Genomic DNA, 20,161 nt, shown 5'->3' on the forward strand with positions numbered 1-20,161 from the left:
CGGTGACCTATTTGTTAAAATAGCACATAGGAATTTGATATCAGATGATGCCCAGGAGACCAGTATTGCTCTGGAAGTCCTTGTCCTTGTTATGCTCTTGGTGTTACTGTTGCAAAGAGGCAAACATAGCCTCCTGTGTCCTGTACTGAAGTATCTGTGTGTGACAGAGTTAGTCAGCTGGCTTCATAATTTAACTGCATCTTCAGTAGATGCTTGACTTTTTCCTTATTTTTTGGGTTAACTTCTGAAACAATTAAGATGAGGGTGGTACTTTCCCTGTTTGGTTCCGAGTGTAGTGCCAAGCATTTTAGTCTGTCACTGAGAAGGGTTAACTTCTGAAACAATTAAGATGAGGGTGGTATTTTCCCTGTTTGGTTCCGAGTGTAGTGCCAAGCATTTTAGTCTGTCACTGAGAAATCCTGGGCATCTGAGGCATTGACCTCATACAATGATTTTGACCCAGTCATAAGAAATCATATCCCACTCGATGATGCTTCCCACGACTATGTCTCTCAGTAGGAAAATCAGTTCAGTGTCATGGTTCTGCAGCTCTGTACCACAAGCTCAGGCCATGTTGAAATTCATTTGAAGTAGAACTAGAAAATACTCAATGGCTCAGGTAGGACAGGCAAAGAAAGCTACTGTTTCAGGTCCAAGACCCAGATTGCACTAACATTGGTGAAACTCAGTCCATGTGGATCCTCTATTGCCTTAGCAATTTCTCTGTCAGCTTAAGCTGGAAGGCAAGTTGCAACGTATCATGGGTAGATCATCATTGTTCATTGTGAAACTTCCTGATTTCACTCCTCTGAGAGCAGTGGGCTAAGTATTGGGTGTATTTATCCATACAGTCAGTGAATTAATTGATGGTGCAACTTTGCACCGATATTACGAGATATTTCTAACATGACACTGATTAATGTGGCATTACATATCCATGTGTTGGATCCTACCCCAGTTCATAGTTTCAAAAAAAAAACCCCTGGAGGTAACATTTACCTTTGCTACTGTTGACAAATCAAATTAACCCATGCATGAAGAAAAAGCAGTTGCTTGGCTATAAGCACATAGTTCCTGCTTATTTGACTGACAACTGACTCCCTCAAAATCAAAATGTTCTTGCCAACGGTCAAAGGTGTAATGAATTGGGGATTTGTGATTTTTAGACTGGATTCATGGCTTCTCCTTCATATTGCGATACACATCCCTGAGCTCATGAAATCATACTTCACACAGAAAACTTAGAAAGATTGCTGTCCCAGAAACTTGGCATAGAATTAGCAACCTCACAGTACCACTGGGCCCACATTGATGTACCAAGCAAGCTGGATGTTTGTTCCTCCCTTCTGTCTGGACTATCTACTGTTGGGAAACAGTTCTATGAAAACTAGTTTTTGCCGCTTTCAATTATCAATATTAAGAAGGCTTAAGGTTCTTTACAATCACATCCAGTTATTGACTCACTCTATACCTCCAGCAGAAGTCAGGCAACTGTCCATTCTGAACGCAGCCCCCAAAACGTGAACTGTTTCTGTTTCCATAGATGCTGCCCGACCTGCTGAGTTTTTAGAGCATTTTCTGCTTTTATCTCAGAGAAGCAGGCCATTCTGCCCCTCTGGACCATGCCTGAGTTGGTGCTGTATGTGCCAGTACTCTCAAGCCCCTTCATCTCATCTTTGTTTCGCGTCTTATTCTTTGCGGCAAGAAAACCGAGAGTACCAGAAATCCAAAACAAAGCCATCAAATGCTGAAAGTGCTCAGTTATGGAAAGAAATTCAAAATGTTGACTCTGTCCCTCTCCCAGCAGAAGCTGCTTGACCTACTGATGCTCCCAGTCTATGTAATTTTTTTTTTTGCTTTGGTTCTTATTCAGTTATCCTTCCTGTTTATCGAGCTTTCCCTCACAAACCTGTACAATTCCCCTCAAGTACAAGTTGTGGTGGAGAGTTGCTGCTCTCTCATTTTGAAGAAATTCTCCATTATATTTGTTTGTGACCACTTTACAACAAAGGCCCTTAGACCTCTCTGTAAATGGAAGCTTCTTTGTTTGGTCTACTCTATAATCTTTACAGTCCTCAAAGCCACGTTCAAGCCACACCTCAGTCTTTTATGTTCTCTTCTCCTCTGTTGTGGGGGTTTGTTTCTGCTTTGCCTGCTTTGTGTTGGCATACTGTTTGCATGTTCCAACACATTACAGTGGTGCAATATTCCAACTTGTCTGCAGATTCTCTTTGTTTGATCATTTGTAATATGAATAGTGGTTATTATCCCAGGAGCTCCCCTCCCTTGAATGCAACATTTATGAATTATGCATTTAAATTAGCTAGGAGCCTTCTGTCAAATGAACTCCAGTAACCCCGCAGTGCATGAGAGGCTGACAAGCCACTTATGGTTACTTCTGGTTTCAGATTTAACTGTGTGATCACACATCCTTTTCCCTTTGAATCAATGTCACAGAAAGTAAAAACACTGGAAGTAAGTAAATTGACTGGAAATACTACTCCACAGAAGTTTAAAAAATTATATATTTCTGTATTGCATAAGTCTAGATGAGCAGAAATAAGCATATGAGCAAGCTGCAGTGTCAGGTTACAGTACGTTGGCTCGCCTTTGTTAAAAATAATTGAAGCCATGTGATACCAAACTAGCTGACGTGGCCAAGTTGTCCCAGTACACACTGTCAAGGGGAACTTGCGTTTCATTTGGACTTCAGCCAACTGGCCTGTTAACTCTTTTTCTTGTATTGCCAATCAGACAAAAAGACATAAACTGCAATTAACCAAAACAGAAGATGCTGAAGGCACCCAGCAGGTTGGGCAGCATCTGTGGAGAGAGATACAAAGTCAATGTTTCAGGTCAAAGACCTTTCACTGATTCTACCCTGAAATGTTGGCTCTGTGTGTGTGTGTATCTCTCTCTCTCTCTCTCTCTCTCTCTCTCTCTCTCACTCTCTTGTCACTTTTGCTTTGTCTCTCTGCCTCTTTGCCAGTTTGCCACTCTGCTAATCTGTCTCTCCATAAATTCTCTCTGACTTCCCAACTCCTGGTTTCTGGTTTCTAACAATAGCTGCGCTTTGCTTTTTGCTGATAGTCGTAAGATCTCAAAGATATTTTAAAACCGTCCATGACGAACAGTTAGAGTATCCCAAAACACTGGTTGCCCTGTTCAATGTGGGTGCATTTGCAGATGAACCATAGATTCAACAGTGATAGTCCTTTCCTGTGGAGAAGATTTTATTGGGTGATCATTACAGTTTCAAAAGTTTCTGATACGTTTTTACTTTGGTATCATCTGTGATGTGATAGGATGAGAATAGTTCATTTAAAAAAAAAGGAAAGTCTTTTAACTGTTCTCTCACTGACACAGTGGCTATTAGTTCACAAAGGAACAGAGCAAAACAAAACCACTCTGTATGATATACCACATTTAAATCATCCATTCTCTGGGTCAGAAAACCCACGGTTTCAATCCTGTTCCAAGCACTTGAGCAGAACAGCTTAGGCTGATACTCTGCAGCTACTGAGGGAGCTCCAGAATCATAGAGCATGGAACCCTTCTGTTTATACTAATCTTCAAATACTCAGTTACACTAATCTTACCCTAATGTCATCTTATTCTCCCCAAATACCCAGCAATACCACCATTCACCCATGCACTAATGACAATATGCAGTCGCCAGTTAGCCTTTTGATCTTGCGTTGTGGGAGGCAGCCCATGGGGTCATATGAAGCACATGTTAACACTTAATCTGAGGCTCCGTCTGCCTCTTAGACGGATGCAAAAAGTACCGTGACAGTTTTGATGAGTGACATGATTTCACCAGTTTCCTGGCATGCATTTATCTCTTATTCAACATTAATTTGGAGAATATCACATTGCCATTTGAGAGCTTGCTGTGACATGAAAACACTGCTTACTCCTCTCGTTATCTGCATATCACCTTGGGTACCTCATTAAATTCCCCATACAATAATTGCAAGCATACATGCAAATTAGGCAAAGTTTTGGCTTTTTGAGCTTGCTCTGTTTTTCAATAAAAATATGGCTGGCTGATGCGTGTCAGTTCAACTCCACTTCCTGTCTACCCTAGTAGCCTTGTGCCCTGTTATTTATCAAGAATCTTTCTACCTTTGCATTAAAAATATCATGAGAAGCCGCATTGGTGCTGTTCACACAGAATTGAAATATTAACAAGGGGAACGCAGAACATTAATTGTAGTGGTATACAGCACGGAAACAGCCCCTCCAGCCCAGCTCGTCCATACTATTCAAGATGTCTATCTGAACTAGTCCCATTTGCCTACATTCATCCCATACCCCTCCAGATCTTTTCTCTCCATGTTTCTGTCCAAATATCTTTTACCCATTGTGATTATAACCACCTCTACAGCTTCCTCTAGCAGCTCTTTCCATCACCTCTGTATGTACGAAAAGTTACCTTGCAGTTCTCTATTAAATCGACCTCCTCCCATCTTCTCTTCTAATATATTTACATATATATGTGCACTTGTAATGCTACTGTGACACTGTAATTTCAGTCATTTGGGATCAGTAAAGTATTGTATCTATCTATCTATCTATCTATCTATCGATTTCTATCTTAAATCTATGTCTTGAGGTTTTAGACTCCCCGGCCCTTGAAAAAGACTGGCCTTAATCATAGTCCACTATGGGGTCTGTCCTCAGTCTCCTATCTCCAGTGAAATGTCCTAGCCCATCCATTCTCCCCTTATAACTCATACCCTCCAGTCTTAGTGACATCCTTGTGAATCTCTTAATGACATCCTTCCTACACAAGTATGGTGCGTGACCGAGTGGTTAGGGTGTTGGGCACATGATCTGAAGGTCGTGGGTTCGAGTCTCAGCCAAGGCAGCGTGTTGTGTCTTTGAGCAAGGCACTTACCACTGAAAATGGGTACCAGCAAATGCTAGGGGTTAATCTCGCGATAGACTGGCGTCCTATCCGGGGGGGGGGGGGGAGCGTCTTGTACTCTCAGTCACTTCACGCCACAGAAACCAGCATAAGCACCGGCCTGATGGGCCTCAAGGCTCGGGACAGTCTTTGACTTTGACTTTGACTTCCTAATCAAGGGAAATTAGAACTTGACACAATACACCAAGTGTGGCCTCACCTATTTCTGTTGTTAATGCCAATTGAATCACAGAATATAAGCCTCTGATTTGGAGCACATCTTCCCATCTTCCACTTGACATTTGGGGTCCAAGGGAGCTACCTTGCCTTTACTTTATAAAATATAAGCCTCATCCACCCTGTGATATGGAACTGTGCAGTTGTTATCACTAAGTACTATTCTAAAGGTGAAATTCTCAAAAAGCAGAACATTGAAGCCTTTGTCAAAAGAGGTGGTTTAATATCATATGTAGTTCTTCACCAAATAATAATTTATGACAGTTACTAAAAAAAAATCTTAATATACGCATTGAGGAACCGCACACCAGTACTATGAGGTGGCAGTTTTGACACATAAGCCATTATTCTTGCAATATATGCAAATTCTACAAAGCCATTTTTCACTCTATCTCAGAAACGTCTTCCAACCCAACAGTACTTCCAACAATCAAAGTTCAAAGTAAATTTTATTATCAAAGTACATATCTTGCAGGTCTCATGTGTGCTTTCCTGCACTTGCTTCATCACCGAATCAGATACTTAACAAGTTTGGGCACATACTCTGGAGACCCCTGCTAAATATCTCCGTACATCCTTCTTTAAAAACTTCCCTGAAAAATAAAGGGTTAAAAGAGTATTCTCAGTTACATAGGCCACATGTGTTATTTAGTGGCTTTTGTATGTTCCAACTACTGAAATTCAAGGACATTCAAACTTTGGGAGGATAGTGTAGATGCAGTACTTCATTCTGCATTTAGATCAGGAAAATGTGGATATATTTCTATCCTTCCAGAACTTTTGTTCTAGTTAGAGATACATTTGCATCCATAGTGACACCATGACCTTTACTTAATGCATAGGACACTAAATATTCGTTGCATTTCATAGAATCCCTCATTTCCAATGATCAGATTCCTCAGTGGGTTGAAGTAAGCTCATTTTGCTGGTAGTTTACTGGAAGGAAAGCCAGAGCAAATCTGTTCACTGGTTAAGAGGAGCAGAAGGTACTAGCCATGCCCCTGGGTCCAATGAGCTGCTAAACCCTTGGTTTCCTGTGTCTCTGTCTTTGCACAGTTGACTGAGGTTAAGAGTTGGAGTGACATGAGAAAAGAGGTGATGCTGCTTAGCAGTGATAGCTTGTCAGGATCGCCACAGGAGCTGTACCAAGCCGTGTCGAGGATCGTGTGTGGACATCCAGAAGGTGGGGGCTTAAAAATCAAATCCCTGAATTGGTACGAGGACAACAACTACAAGTACCTTTTGGGCAGAAACAGCACAGATGAAGAGTCTTCACACTATGACAATTCAACAAGTGAGTATCTGCATTTGGTCATCTCCATGCAAATAAAGGTTTGGTACTTTCTTAATAAATGATTTGTGTAACAGGCTGAAACACGATGAATAACGAAGGTGAGAAAGGGGTGCCAAATGACCCATAAACAGGTTGCCAGCTCGGCTCTGGTATTTCCAGGAATTAAAAATTACTCAGTGGGGAGTAACTTTGGGTGAAAGTCAAAGGGACATTGAAACTAAGCTGTTGGTCCTTTGGTGTTTTTAATACTTTCCTTTAGTTATGCTAAGGACATTGGAAAATGGAGAAAGAGCTGTTGAAGGCAGGAGTCAAATGATGAATCCTCCCAAACTATGTTCAGTCAGAGTGGGTGACCCTCATTAAAGAAGTCTTCACCCTTCATTGTTCTGTTCAGATTCAGATTTATTTATCACATGTACATGAAAACATACAGTGAAGTGTGATGTTTGTGTTGACAATCAGCACACCCAAGGATACACTGGGGATAACCCGCAAGCGTTGCCACACCTTCTGCTGCCAATATAGTCGGCCCACAATGTTCAGCAATACAAGCAAGAACAACAAAACAAGACAACAGCAAAGCAAGCCTCTTTTCCACCTATCCACCCACTCACACACAGACAGGCCTTTAACCCAGTGACAGGCCACTACCCTGTCTCCATTCCTTGGCTCTGGACTCTCACTTGTCAACATCAGGCCTCCAACTTCAGAATATGCCCAAGACTTGCTGATTACTTGTTTGACCTTCGGATCTAGACCATAGGACTCACCGATCAGGAGATTAACCTCTGAGCCTTGGCTTCTAGACTCATACAAGCTTCCGACATGGTAACTTGAGCACTTGTGACTCCTTCAGGCCTCTACCATGCTCTATACGTTGATCTTTGACTTTGCTCTCCCTCTGGGTAGCAACCTCAGAACCCGCCTATCGTGGGTTTGAATTATGGGCTCCCATGGACCTCTGACCCTGGCGACCTGGGGAGCTGCCAGCCCTCGTGCCACCCGACCTGCTGCCTGTCACCAACCAGGGGATTGCTGGTTTCCTCAGTGTCTGCTGATCTCACCTCTGGGAATTACTGATGTTCAATCACAGAACATTCTGACCTAGGCTTGAGATCTCTTGGTCAAACTCTTTATAACCATATAGCAATTACAGCATGGAAACAGGCCATCTCGGCCCTTCTAGTCCATGCCAAATGCTTACTCTCACCTAGTCCCATCTACCTGCACTCAGCCCATAACCCTCCATTCCTTTCCTGTCCATATACCTATCCAATTTTTTTTTTAATTGACAAAATCTAACCTGCCTCTACCACTTCTACTGGAAGCTCGTTCCACACAGCCACCACTCTCTGAGTAAAGAAGTTCCCCCTTGTGTTACCACTAAACTTTTGCCCCTTATTCTCAACTCATGTCCTCTTGTTTGAATTTCTTCTACTCTCAGTGGAAAAAGCCTATCCATGTCAACTCTATCTATCCCCCTCCTAATTTTAAATACCTCTATCAAGTCCCCCCTCAACCTTCTACACTCCAAAGAATACAGACCTAACTTGTTCAACCTTTTTCTGTAACTTAGGTGCTGAAACCCAGGTAACATTCTAGTAAATCTCCTGCCTCTGACCTCTTATGTTTGACCTTTATTTACTGCCTCTGACCGCTTAACTCCCCCTCATTCCTGTATCTAAACCTTAACTTGACCCCTAACTCCCCACACTGTCCCCAAAACCAACCCCACAAACAAGATCATCAGACATTGTAGCTGGGTACCAATTCAACTTTGTTCTTATAGAGGACAGATCACCAACCAATTTGGGTGTGGTCGATGAGGATGTAATTGCACCCATCCCTCCACCAAAGACGCTGCAGAAATTTTAGGTACCATGTGACAAAAAAAACCCACAGCTTGTGACTCATAGCTGTATTTTCATAATACAAGCTAGAAGCTGATTTTCTTATTCTATCCTGCCAGACCACTTCCCTGAATGAGCAATGTACAGGTAGCCCTTAAAACTGTTGACTATCCACTGCATTTAAAGAGATATATTTCTTTTGACTACCTAAATACATTATACTCCATGGCATTATATGAGTGAATTCATTCATTAAATGATTGCTAATAATTAGTGTCCTGCATGCACAATATGCTGTCTGGCCTGTTTTGAACCCAGAAACATTTACAGTATGTTAGCCAGGCAAAGCTGAAACTTCTTTGCTGCTGGATAGAATACTCTTAGATACACAGGGCCCGATTCTGCAGTCACAGATTCTTTTTTCTGAGGTACTGTCTGTGATCTTATCGCCAAACTCCTAGACCAGGGAATCAACACCTCTCTCCGCAACTGGATCCTTGACTTCTTGACCAGTAGACAACAAGCTATAAAAATAGGCAGCAATACCTCTACAACAATTATTTCAACACTGGTGCCTCCCAAGGCTGCATCCACAGTCCCCTTCTCTACTTTCTTTACCTCATAAGTGTGTGGCCAGATTCTGCTGTAACTACATTTACAAGTTTGCAGATGATATGATCATGGTGGGGCATATCTCAAATACAAATATCCAAGTATAGGAAGGAGATAGAGATCCTGTAATATATTGTCATGACAACAGCTGATCTCAGCAAACCAGAAGAGCCGGTCATTAACGTCAGGAAGGGGGACAGTGCAAGTGCTCCTGTTTACATCAACCGTTTTGAGGTTGAGAAGGTGGAGAGCTTCAAGTTCCTAGGAGCCTATCCTGCTCCAATTTCCTCATGATGCTAAGGAGTTTTGACCTGTGCCTTCTCACCCTCATAATTTTTTGTCGATGCACCATAGAAAGCATCCTATCTGGACGCATCATGGCTTGGTATAGCATCTGCTCTGCCCAAGACCACAAGAAAATGCAAAGAGATGTGGACACTGCTCAGCACATCACAGGAGCTAGCCTTTTCTCTATAGTCTTTGTCCACATTTTACGCTGCTTGGTAAACCAGCCAACATAATCAAAAACCCCACCTATTGAGCAGAAGTTGTAAAAGCCTGAAAAGACATACCACCCAAGATCTTCTATCTCACTGTTATAAAACTGTTGAATGGTCCTCTAGTATAAGATAGACTCTTGACCACAGCACCTACCTCACTGTAGCCTTGCACCTTATTTTATACCCTCACTGCCCTTTCTCTGTAATGGTAACACTTTACTCTGACACCACATTTATTGTTTTACTTGGTACTATGTCATTGCACCGTTGTACTGGAGCGATCTGTAATGTCGGAATGCAAGACTTTACCTTAGTACGTATGACAAAAATAAACCAATTTGCCAGTTTCAGGTAAGACTTAAACAAAGGCTCCATTTATTCTCAGAAGTGAACACAAAAGATCTCATAGCAATATTTTGAAGAATAACAAGATCAATATTGGATACGTCAACCAACATTAAAGAAATGCTACTGTGGGAGTTTGCTCTGGACAATCTGTATTTGTACTTTATTGCAGTAGTGCCCACAGCTCAAAAACATTTCTTTAGACTGTTCGGCTGGTTGGGAATCCTAAGGTTATGGAAGATTTTTCTCTCTTGTTGCATTTCCCTCTCTTCCTTCCCCCCTCTCTTCTCCCCCTTTCTCTTCTCCCCCCCTTCTCCCCCTTCTCTCTCTGTCCTCTCTTTGTCTCACTGTCTATTTGCTGTTTTCCTCCTTTTCTTCACTGATATGTTTTCAATGACAACTATCACAACATCAACTATCAATCATTCCCAAAAATAAAGCTGTCCTGTTTCCCTTTTAAGCACCATACTGCAATGACTTGATGAAGAGTTTGGAATCCAATCCCATCTCAAAAATGATCTGGAGGGCAATGAAACCACTGTTGGTTGGTAAAGTTCTGTACACTCCCGATACTCCTGTAACCCGGAAAATAATCAAAGAGGTAAGCTTTATAATTATATGGGTGAGGGAACCTTTGATCCTTTTAATCTCTTTTTAAATCCCCAGTGTCCTTTTCTGTCAACCCACCCATATTCTTCCTTTGTTATGTACTCCTCTTATTATGAGAGCACCTTAATATGATAAAATGCTCTTTGACAATTTACAGGATTCCAACCTATCACCTTCAGTTGAAAAAGTATAGTCATCATTCTGACTTTAAGATCTGTTTTATTTTTAGCCGGGTTAAAGGGAACTTTTTGAAATTCTCTGTATAGTGGATTTCAAAGCACTTTTCTTGTTGGCAGTAGCCCAAATTAATCTGAATGCACTTAGAATCTTATGAATCTGATTTCATACACAGGAAGTGTGCATTAGTGGGAAGAGTTAAGTTAAGTGATCTAATTGAACAGCAGAATTGGCCTAACGGTTGAAAGTCTTACTCACCCTTTTATGTTTTGCAACACTGAAGTGATCAATTTTACTGGAATCAGTTGCACTAGCTACTACTGGTAAAATTGTGATCTCATGACCACTAGGTCATTTGGGCCATTATGGTACCAAATCCAAGCACTATTTTCTGTCACACTGTTTTATGTAGTTTGTTCAACTCTCTGTGCATTGAGTTTCCCATTAAAACTATACAGTTTGTACTAATGACCCTGTACTATTCACCCATGATGCTGTTGCCAGGAAGTTAACTACGTCTCTTCGGAAAGACAAACTTCTTGATTGTACTTATCATTGTAGGTCAATCATCACTATAGGTATTTAAAATAAAAACCTTTTATTTTCTTTAGGAATAACTCCCCTGCAACTGTGCACGTATTATTTATTGTGTAAAATTACTGTTCAAAATATGATTGGACGATGAAAGGTGAAAGGATACCATAAAATCACAAAATGTAATACTCGAAAATAGTAGGTTTAGTATTCTCAAGAAAAGTAAGACCAATTTAGGAATGACAAATATTTGTTCATAATTAATTTCAGCCCTCACTTGGTTTGAGATGGTAAGTGCGCTCAAAAGTAATTACATAAAGCTAGTCTGTACTGGTATTGTGAACTCCGTAGATGTGAGTATTGAATTGGAAAAAATATACTAATGGATTGTGTGACTAAAAAAAATTGTGGTTAATTAAATTCAAATAGGCAACATGATATTTGGACTCACAAAGGACAGAATTCTTTCCAAAAATTAAAAAGCTGGAAACAATTGAATTCCAAAGAGACTTGAGGTTCTATTTTCATAGCTCAATACAAAGCAGTGGACAGAGCAGAAGACAATCAGATGCTGACCTTTACTTCCGGATGACGAGGAGATAGAAAGTATAATTGTTGCTATGTTTTGTCCTTCTAAGACCACAAGTGAGTAGTTCTAGGCACCAAACCATACGAATAATATATTGGCTGTGGAGGGAATGGAACGTAGACTTGCCAAATTAATGTATGGGCTCCAAAGGTCAGACCATGAAGAAAAATGCAAGTGCTCTGGAATGTAGAAGTCAAAAGAATAATTTGATTAAAGTCTTTGAGATATCCTGAGGTGCCAATATATCAGAGAAAGGAAATTTATTGAGACTAGTTGGGTAGTCTAACATCCTGGGGGCAGGGTCAGGGCAAAATTGGAAAGCATTCCTACACACAGCAGATGGTAGAAGTCTGGAATTCCCTTCAGCAAATTACACCAGGGTTGATTCTTCATTTTAAATCTGAGATATAAAGGATATTTTTTATCCAAAATTATTCAGCGGTATGAGATAGAGAACCAAAATATAATGTCATTCAACAATGGAACAGGCTAGAGCATCTGTATGGCCATTTTCTCTTATTTCCCTGTTTTATTTCAGGGCTTAATTGATGCTATAAACCATGTGGCAGTAGTTTATGTGATACTGGGTAGTGCATAGTGCAAGAAAATTATTGTCAAGGTAGTATATGGTGACATTTCGTATATGTACTTGGATAATAAATTTACTTTGAACTGTAAATGTATATTGTAAGCATCAATATTATTTTGAGACTTTCAAATTATGAAAACAAATAATAACTTGGCTTTTTCAGTGCTTTGGTCTCATATCTAGAACAAGAGTTGAAGAGATAGTTTTAACAATATCTATCCTTACTGATATTTCACCAGAATGCCTGTTTTTCATGCTTAGCAATAGTGTCATTTGTTAATTTTAGGTTAACAAGACCTTTCAAGAATTGAGTGTCTTCAGGGAAGCTGGAGAGATGTGGGAAGAAATTGGACCAAAAGTAAGGGAATTTATGGAAAGAAGCCAAGCAATGGATTTGATTCGAGTGAGTTACATGCTTTCTAATATGTGTCCATTCTAAGCTTGTTTATTTTGTCATCATCTGTCATCAAATCATACATTACTGATTAACTTTGGAATGTTCTAGTATTTGAGTGTGTGTCACAAACAAAGTGTGCTCATAAGTCTAAGCTGATTCTGCGTTACATTGGGCACAAAATATGAAGGGGGCTTGAGAGGGTGAACGTCTAAGATGTTTTCTTGGCTGGGGCAACTGCCAGCTAGGGTGTCCATTTAAGATTAAGGTCAGGAACAATTTTCTTCTCTGTTTGAATCTTTGAATCATTTGTCCCAGAAAGATACAGATGTTGCATCATTAAATACATTCAAACCAGAGATTTTTTTTGACTTAAGGGGTTTATAGGACCTGACAGGAATCTGGATAGACAAAAGAAACTGTAGATACTGAAATCTGGAACACCAAAAATCTGCTGGAGGAACACAGTGCGTCAAACAGCGTCTATCAGGAGAAAGGAATTGTCGATGTTTCAAATTGAAACTTTGCATCAGAACTGATTAACCATGATCTTATGTCCTGGCACAGCAGACTCAAAGGGCCTATGTCTATCTGTTGCTTTATTATGGTTCTTATACGATGATTGGGTGACACAAAGTAGAGAGTGAAGCAAAGAATGCAGAGGATTATCTCTGTCATTGCCAGGCTGGGCTGAATGGCCTATTTTTGTATTTTGAATCTGATAAGAAAACCCAAAATCTATCAGGGGAAGAAAAGAACCATGGAAACTTCCACCACAATCCTCTCAAGTATTTATGGTCAATGTTGGGGATGACACAGAATATTTGTATGGAGTTTGACTACCTACAAAATTTACTAAGTGGTTAATACAGTTTCAGCCACAAAGCCTTCTTTGGACTATATTCCAGTTGGCAAGCAATAGGTTATTTTGTTTGGGAAATGAATTTGAGGTGAAATCACTTTGTCATGAAATATACGTATTATCAAGCTACAAACCTTTCAGTAGTATTCTTTTAAAACAGTGACCCATAGTTTAAGACTCCCCCACAAGGAGGAAACTTTTTCTTCACATCCACCCTATTAATATCCTTCAAACCTTGTATGTCTTAATCAAGTCCCTTCTCACTTTTTAAACACCTGAAGATAGATGCTTAGCCTGTCCAACCTTTCCTCTTCAGACAACATTCCCATTCCAGTTTTGGTGCAGTAAACCTCCGAACCAATTCTAAAGCACCAGCATCCATTCTTAAAATAAGGAAACTGATATTTTCCTCAGTACTCCAGATAAGCTGTTGATGGAATAAGGAGAAAGGGACTGGTTCCACTGGCTGGCTGATTAATAATCAGTGTTAAGGTGATTTCCTCCTATGCTTCTTTTAAGATTGATGGAAACATCTGACCAGGGCTTAGAAATATATCAAGATTTAAAGATATCCGACCTCTTATTTTGTCCTCTTTCCCTCACTTTCTGTTATTTCCAAACATCCACATCAACCCTTCCTGCAACTTGAGAAGTCTTGAATAGTACTTATTCAAGATGTTCACAAATTATGTATTTCTACACTTAGGTTGCCGATTTCAACTTCCTGAGGACCTACATCCCCCTCTTTAGTTCCTGTTACCTTCATATATTCAGACATCTTAGTGCTTTACCTGTGGGTACTTTTTATTTTATCCTCTTTCTAATTTCCATTTGAATTTCATCCTTGCACCTTCTCAGTATTTGCTAAATTGATGTATTAGTGTCATGTGTATCAAGGTGCAGTGAAAAGGTTTGTTTTGTGTTCCATCCATGCATATCAGTTAATTACATCAGTACATTGAGGTGGTACAAGGGAAAAGCTCTAACAGAATGCAGAATAAAATGATTCAGTTACAGAGGAACTGCAGTGCAGGTAGACATTAAAGTGTATGGCTATGATGAAGTACATTCTGAAGTCAAGAGTCCATCTACTTGTGGTGAGCTTCCTCTTTTTATTTTATCCTATAGTATATGTTTTCTCAATGTCCAAGAGCCTGACAGCTGGGATTCCTTCTTTTCATTTAATTGTTGAATACCTGTCATAAACCTCACAGTCTGAACAGCTATGACTTCTTTGAAACATTTTGTTTGAAGTAGTCACTTCCAATTCATTTTTGCTAAGTCAGATCTCTGCCTGACAACTGGCTCTACCAGATCTCTAGCTGACAACTGGCTCTACCAGATCTCTGCCTGACAACTGGCTCTACCGGATCTCTACCTGGCAATAATAAACCAGATGCACAAACTTATGTGGCTTCCGTGCTCACCACCCATTTTTCACTTCTGTGGTAGTCCATCCTACAATTTCTGCTTAGACCCTTGTGGGATGTGGGTTTAGCAAATACTTATTGCGTAACCATAATTAATCTGAGATGTTTGTCCTGCGTTGCCTCTTCAATTGCAATTTGAAACAACTGCTTGCAAAAAAAAATCAGTGTTAGTGCTAAAGTTACTGGCCATTTACCCCAACCTATCTATATCACTTTCAATAACTGTACCAAATCCAATTAGATTATGATTGCTTATTCCATAAGCTTCCGTCTTTGTGGTCCGCTGACCCACCAACCTGGGGATCGCTGGTGACTTTCCTCTTGGCCAGGTCCATTTCCTAAAACTCTCTGGTAATATGCTCTCTCTTACTGGGCTTTACACATGGTGATTTTAAAAATTCTCTTGAAGTCACTTAAAGAATTTTTCCCCTTTGGTCCTCTTTACACATGTCGTGTTCCAGCTAATTTGGAGTAGAATTAGGTTGTTAGTTTTGCATCTCAAATACCTGTCTGTATATAGTTTTTCTTTTACCTCCTCCATGGAGTCAGGAAACCCATCGTGCACCTTTTATTTGTTCTTCAGCTCATCCCATGCAAGTCTCACTTGATGATTTTGACCTGCATAATTTATAAAATTCTTCATCAACAACCTGGAAAGAAGACATAGTAGATAGAGTTGTGCAGTGTTTACGGAGGAGGAATCAGAATCCGCATCAGGTTCTGCCATACAGTTTAATTAATGGAAACAGAGGATCAATTATTGTATTGAATCTGTACCCTAGTCAGTCGTGCAGACATACCTGCAGGTGTGTTTGAGTTGGCTCGTCTTACTGCAATCATAGTCGCAGAGCTACACGTTAGAGCTTTCATTCTCATATTCCATGGCTGACAGCTAAGTATAATGGCAATTGTTCAATGGGAGGTGCAATGGATCACAATTCTAGGCATACTTTTCAGAAATCAGATACTATGTTTGGTATGCCTTACCTTTTACAAATAGGCACAGATGACCGGAGTTGGTAGTGTTTCTTGAATATTAATCCAGATTCCTAAACTACTGATCTTGGGGGCAGAGCTCGAATCCCAGCACATCAATTTCAAATTAACTTAATCTGGAATTTTAAAAAATGCCATTGATTATTAGTGACTATGGAACCACTGGGTTATCTCAAAATCTATCTAGTTCATCAATCTTTCGGGAGGCAAGAACGATTTCCTGTAATATTTTTCAGAATGTTTCAATGTTGTCTACAACCAATGAAGCACCAGTGATATTGAGATTACGGCTTGTGCACAGCAGGACCCTATAGGCAGGCCAAATAAGCTGATTTACCATTGTTATCTTTTGAGGGTCCTGTACACTTACGATAGCACTTCTGCCCTACTTCAATGATCACCAGGGATTGTTTAATTTATCTGGAAGAGCAGAAACAATCTGAAATGGAAATCAGCACTTCTAATAATGTGGCACTCCCATTACTGTCAATCTAGGTTTCCTGTGAGTAGTTGGACTGGTGCCTTCTGACTCTCAGGTATGGGAAAGGAATTCTGCTGTTCCATTCCGGCAACTGCAGGTCAGCAGTCCCTGAATCACTCATGCTTAATTGATTATAAAAATAAATGTAGCTTGTTGGTGTAGAGTTCCAATAAAAGGTCTTCTGTTTCAGATCGCCAACATCTGCTTTTTTGATCATTTTCACTAGTTTTTCTATATTATGATTCAGAGCACCTGACATTGAACAATTGCCATTTTTTTCAGCTGTCAGAGCATTAGAATGAAAACTTCAAAGTGCATCTCATCAATTACATATTGCAGTGACATTAGCACTAACACTAGCTTTTTGCAATAGTGCCTCAAGCAGTTGTATCAAAGTACCATTTAAGAGGTAGCTCAGGACAAACTTCTCAGATTAATTACGGATATGTAATAAGTATTTGCTAAATCCACATCCCATAAGGGTTCTATGCAGAAATTGTAGGATTGACAGCCACAGAAGTGAAAGATGTGTGGTGAGCACAGAGGAAGTCACATAAGCTTGTGAAGCTAGTTTATCATTGTTAACCACCAGACAACTTACTCTGCTAAACGGAGAGGGGAAATAAGTCTACAGACTTAAGTTTCTTCATCAACGATCTGGAAAGAAGACAGTGGAAACAGTTGTGCAGTGTTTATGGAGGTGGAGGAGGAATCAGAATCCCCCAGCATCAGGTTTATTATCATGGGCGTATGTTGTGAAATTTGTTGTCTTTGCAGCAGCAGTACAATGCAGTACATAATATATAAAAACTGAATTACAGTAGGAATATATTGATTAAATTGTTAAATTAAATAAGCAGTGCAAAAATAAAAATAAAAAAGTAGTGAGGTAGTGTACATTCAGAAACCTGGTGGCAGAGGGGAGGAAGCTGTTCCTGAATCATCAGCTGTGGTCTTCAGGCTCCTGTACCTCTACCCTGATGGTAGCAAAGAGAACAGGGCATGCCCTGGATGGTGGGGGTCCTTAATGATGGATGCCACCATTTTGCGGCATCGCTCCTTGAAGATGTCCTGGATACTGTGGAAGCTAGTGCCCATGATGGAGCTGACTAAGTTTACAATTCTCTGCGGCTTGTTTTGATCCTGTGCAGTAGCACCCCAGCATACCAGATGGTGATTCAGCCAGTTAGAATGCTCTCCATGGTACATCTGTAGAAATTTGTGAGGAAGTGTAGTTTGTGATTCATTTGTGGGTTGTTGGTCAGAAAGCCGATAGAAGTTTGTGAGCCCATGGGAATTGTTGGGTGGGAAGGAGCAGTAGGGTGACATGGAATGTGAAATATAGAAGAGTGCTGTCTCTCCCATTGACTTGAAGCCATTCTAAGCCACCGTGTCACTGCCTTCTCTGGAGTTCTGCACCTTCCTGCACTATGAATGCTTATACACACTGACACACATGTGCAGGTGTGTGAACACATTTTGCAGCCTTCTACCAACCACCAGCTGTACCACACCACCTAACACAACCCCACAAAACTGAGGTTAGTGCAAACTATTTGAATGCACAGTGACACTGAAACATAATGTAACACATGTACCAGTGCATTTTGATCACCTACAATTATTACATTTTTTGTGGACGCAAGAGCGGATGTGAGGTTCCAACTTGTATCAATGTCTAGAGATTTGTGAATAATCCATTTAAAATCCAAAAACATAAATTTTATTGCAGACAAAACAAGCCTAGTTAAAGAAAGGCAAGTGTGAAATCAGTTTTAGTGCTCATAAATCTGATTTTTTTTGTTTATGGCATGATATTTATACAATGTATTCATTCTTTGTGAATAAATAAGCACACAAGTTGAGTGGCTTGTAAATGAAGAACTTGCCATCTCCCAAAGTGGGGAGAGTTTGTGTTGTGTCGTTTGCTCCTGTGAATGGCTCTCTACGTTGTATTGCCCCCTAGTGTTTAATTCAGGGATTGGAAGGTATCGCACTTTTTCGGAAATGTTGTTCCCTTAACGTAACAAAAGGACATCCTTGAGTGTACTGCACAGTTCTACCAAATAAAAACTCATGCTATGCCACACACTAGAGAAAAGCTGGGTAAGGAAATGAGCATTAAGAGGCACATTAAAGACTGAATGAGAGGCAGAGAGATTTTGGGCTTTTTAAGAGTGTAATAGATTGCCATTAAGAGAGCTGCAAAGATTAGAGTGGAGAGATCTAAGTGGGTTCTAAAGATAGAGGAGAATACAGAAAGAGGGAGAGCTGAGACCACAATAGTTTTGACAATGGAGTAGAAACTTTAACATTAAAATACTTCTGATTTAGGAAGCCAGTGCAAACACTGGGAATTGGTGAGCAGGATTTAGTGTGAATTAGAAGAGGGCAGATTAGCCCTTCATTGTGCACCTGGGATTAAAAATATGGATATCTTCTGAGAATGGACAACATTATTTTGCTAACAGATTGGTTGGTGCTTATAATGAGCCCAATGTTTGTGACTACTGAAACCACATTCTGAGGCCATTCATCTCCTCAGGTCTCTTGGCCCAATAAATTATATCATAGATGATCCATATGCTCACTCAATCTAACTCACTTATTACTGGGTCCTTTAATACTTCGCCCAAAGTTAATTCTTTAGCCGCTCCTTTTGAGACATTCTATTGATGAAATGGATTTGGACTGAACCTCCAACAATTCAGTGGTCAGGTCTATTGTTTAACCTCATACTGAGCTGAAGGTCAGGGAAGATCTCAGATGGCTGATCCTTTCCAAGGTTCAGAACCAAAAACCTGAAATAATTACAATAAATTTGAACTGCTCTTTAAGTACAATTAAGTATCATATTCTGATGCAAACATAAACAACAGCATCTGATTCAAGGAGATTTTCAGCCACAAAAGAAAATAGCGGATTGTTAAAAGGATATATGTATTTAAATCTAAATCCCACTTGCTTCCAAAACCTGCAATGAAAGTAGAATGCAGAAATACGACAGCTGATTATATAAAAAACAGGCTGTGACTCCTTTATGGTAGATCTAGGCCAGGAGTTCCCAGCCTTCACATGCCGTGCAGCAATACCATTAAGCAAGGGATCCATGGACCCCAGGTAGGGTACTCCTGATCTAAACTAACATTGCGGTTCAGTCGAGTCAAGAGGCCATGGTAGTTTGGAGACTTGAGCACAAAACCGTCCTTATCTTTGCAGAGTCTACTGAAGAAAGAAGTTATGGGTGACTACATTAACTCAAAGTTGGCTGGAACCTCTTGGACAGTTACTGACCTCTCCAACTTCATCGCAAAATACCCAGAAGAGGTCCAGCATTCGAATCATTCAGTATACACCTGGAGGAATGCTTATAATGAGACAGAACAGGCAATTCACACAGTTTCACTTGCAATGGAGGTAAGTTTTATGAGCTCTAACATATTTTTCAGGTCCAGGTCAATAGAATATTTCCTATGGATTATGCATATTTGGTGTTGGGATCCAGAGGTAAAACTCGAGTCTGCCTTAAATGAGAACCAGATTTGATCCCTACCTAGTGAGGAGTTCCATTTATTCCCAGACCTGAAACGTTTGAGGCACTTTTCTCTAGAAAACTGATGTTTTAGGAGAAGGACAGGTGGAAGTGTGGTGAAACGAGAAGTAGTGGTTACTGGAAGTTTAACAGAGAATTTAGAAGAAACATATCTCCTGAAAGTAGCTGGAATATGTGACACACCACCTCAGGAAGTA

The 20,161-nt window shown here is 40.2% G+C and overlaps 1 protein-coding gene and 1 long non-coding RNA gene across 5 annotated transcripts in view; one reads left to right on the forward strand and one right to left on the reverse strand.

Moving 5' to 3' along the window:
- Positions 1 to 20,161, forward strand: part of LOC134346993 (phospholipid-transporting ATPase ABCA1-like) — a 170,398-nt gene that overhangs the window by 79,940 nt on the left and 70,297 nt on the right. For both annotated transcript variants that reach the window (XM_063048934.1, XM_063048935.1), the window contains exons 9-12: positions 6,206 to 6,443; positions 10,212 to 10,351; positions 12,535 to 12,651; positions 19,631 to 19,828. In XM_063048934.1, the coding sequence (XP_062905004.1) occupies positions 6,206 to 6,443; positions 10,212 to 10,351; positions 12,535 to 12,651; positions 19,631 to 19,828 (693 nt within the window). The remainder of the gene's footprint in view (positions 1 to 6,205; positions 6,444 to 10,211; positions 10,352 to 12,534; positions 12,652 to 19,630; positions 19,829 to 20,161) is intronic.
- LOC134346994 (uncharacterized) overlaps positions 9 to 20,161 on the reverse strand; it is a 33,103-nt gene continuing 12,950 nt past the window's right edge. Inside the window, exons 2-3 of one of the 3 annotated variants that reach the window (XR_010018059.1) lie at positions 15,467 to 15,584; positions 9 to 2,823 (exon numbers count right to left, since the gene is read on the reverse strand). This is a non-coding gene — a long non-coding RNA (uncharacterized LOC134346994). Of the gene's footprint in view, positions 2,824 to 4,988; positions 5,743 to 15,440; positions 15,585 to 20,161 lie in introns of those variants that run through there. The other 2 variants (XR_010018058.1, XR_010018060.1) reach the window with 2 other exon arrangements.

Source organism: Mobula hypostoma, chromosome 5 (assembly GCF_963921235.1).
Source record: "Mobula hypostoma chromosome 5, sMobHyp1.1, whole genome shotgun sequence".
Classification (NCBI taxonomy): Eukaryota; Metazoa; Chordata; class Chondrichthyes; order Myliobatiformes; family Myliobatidae; genus Mobula; species Mobula hypostoma.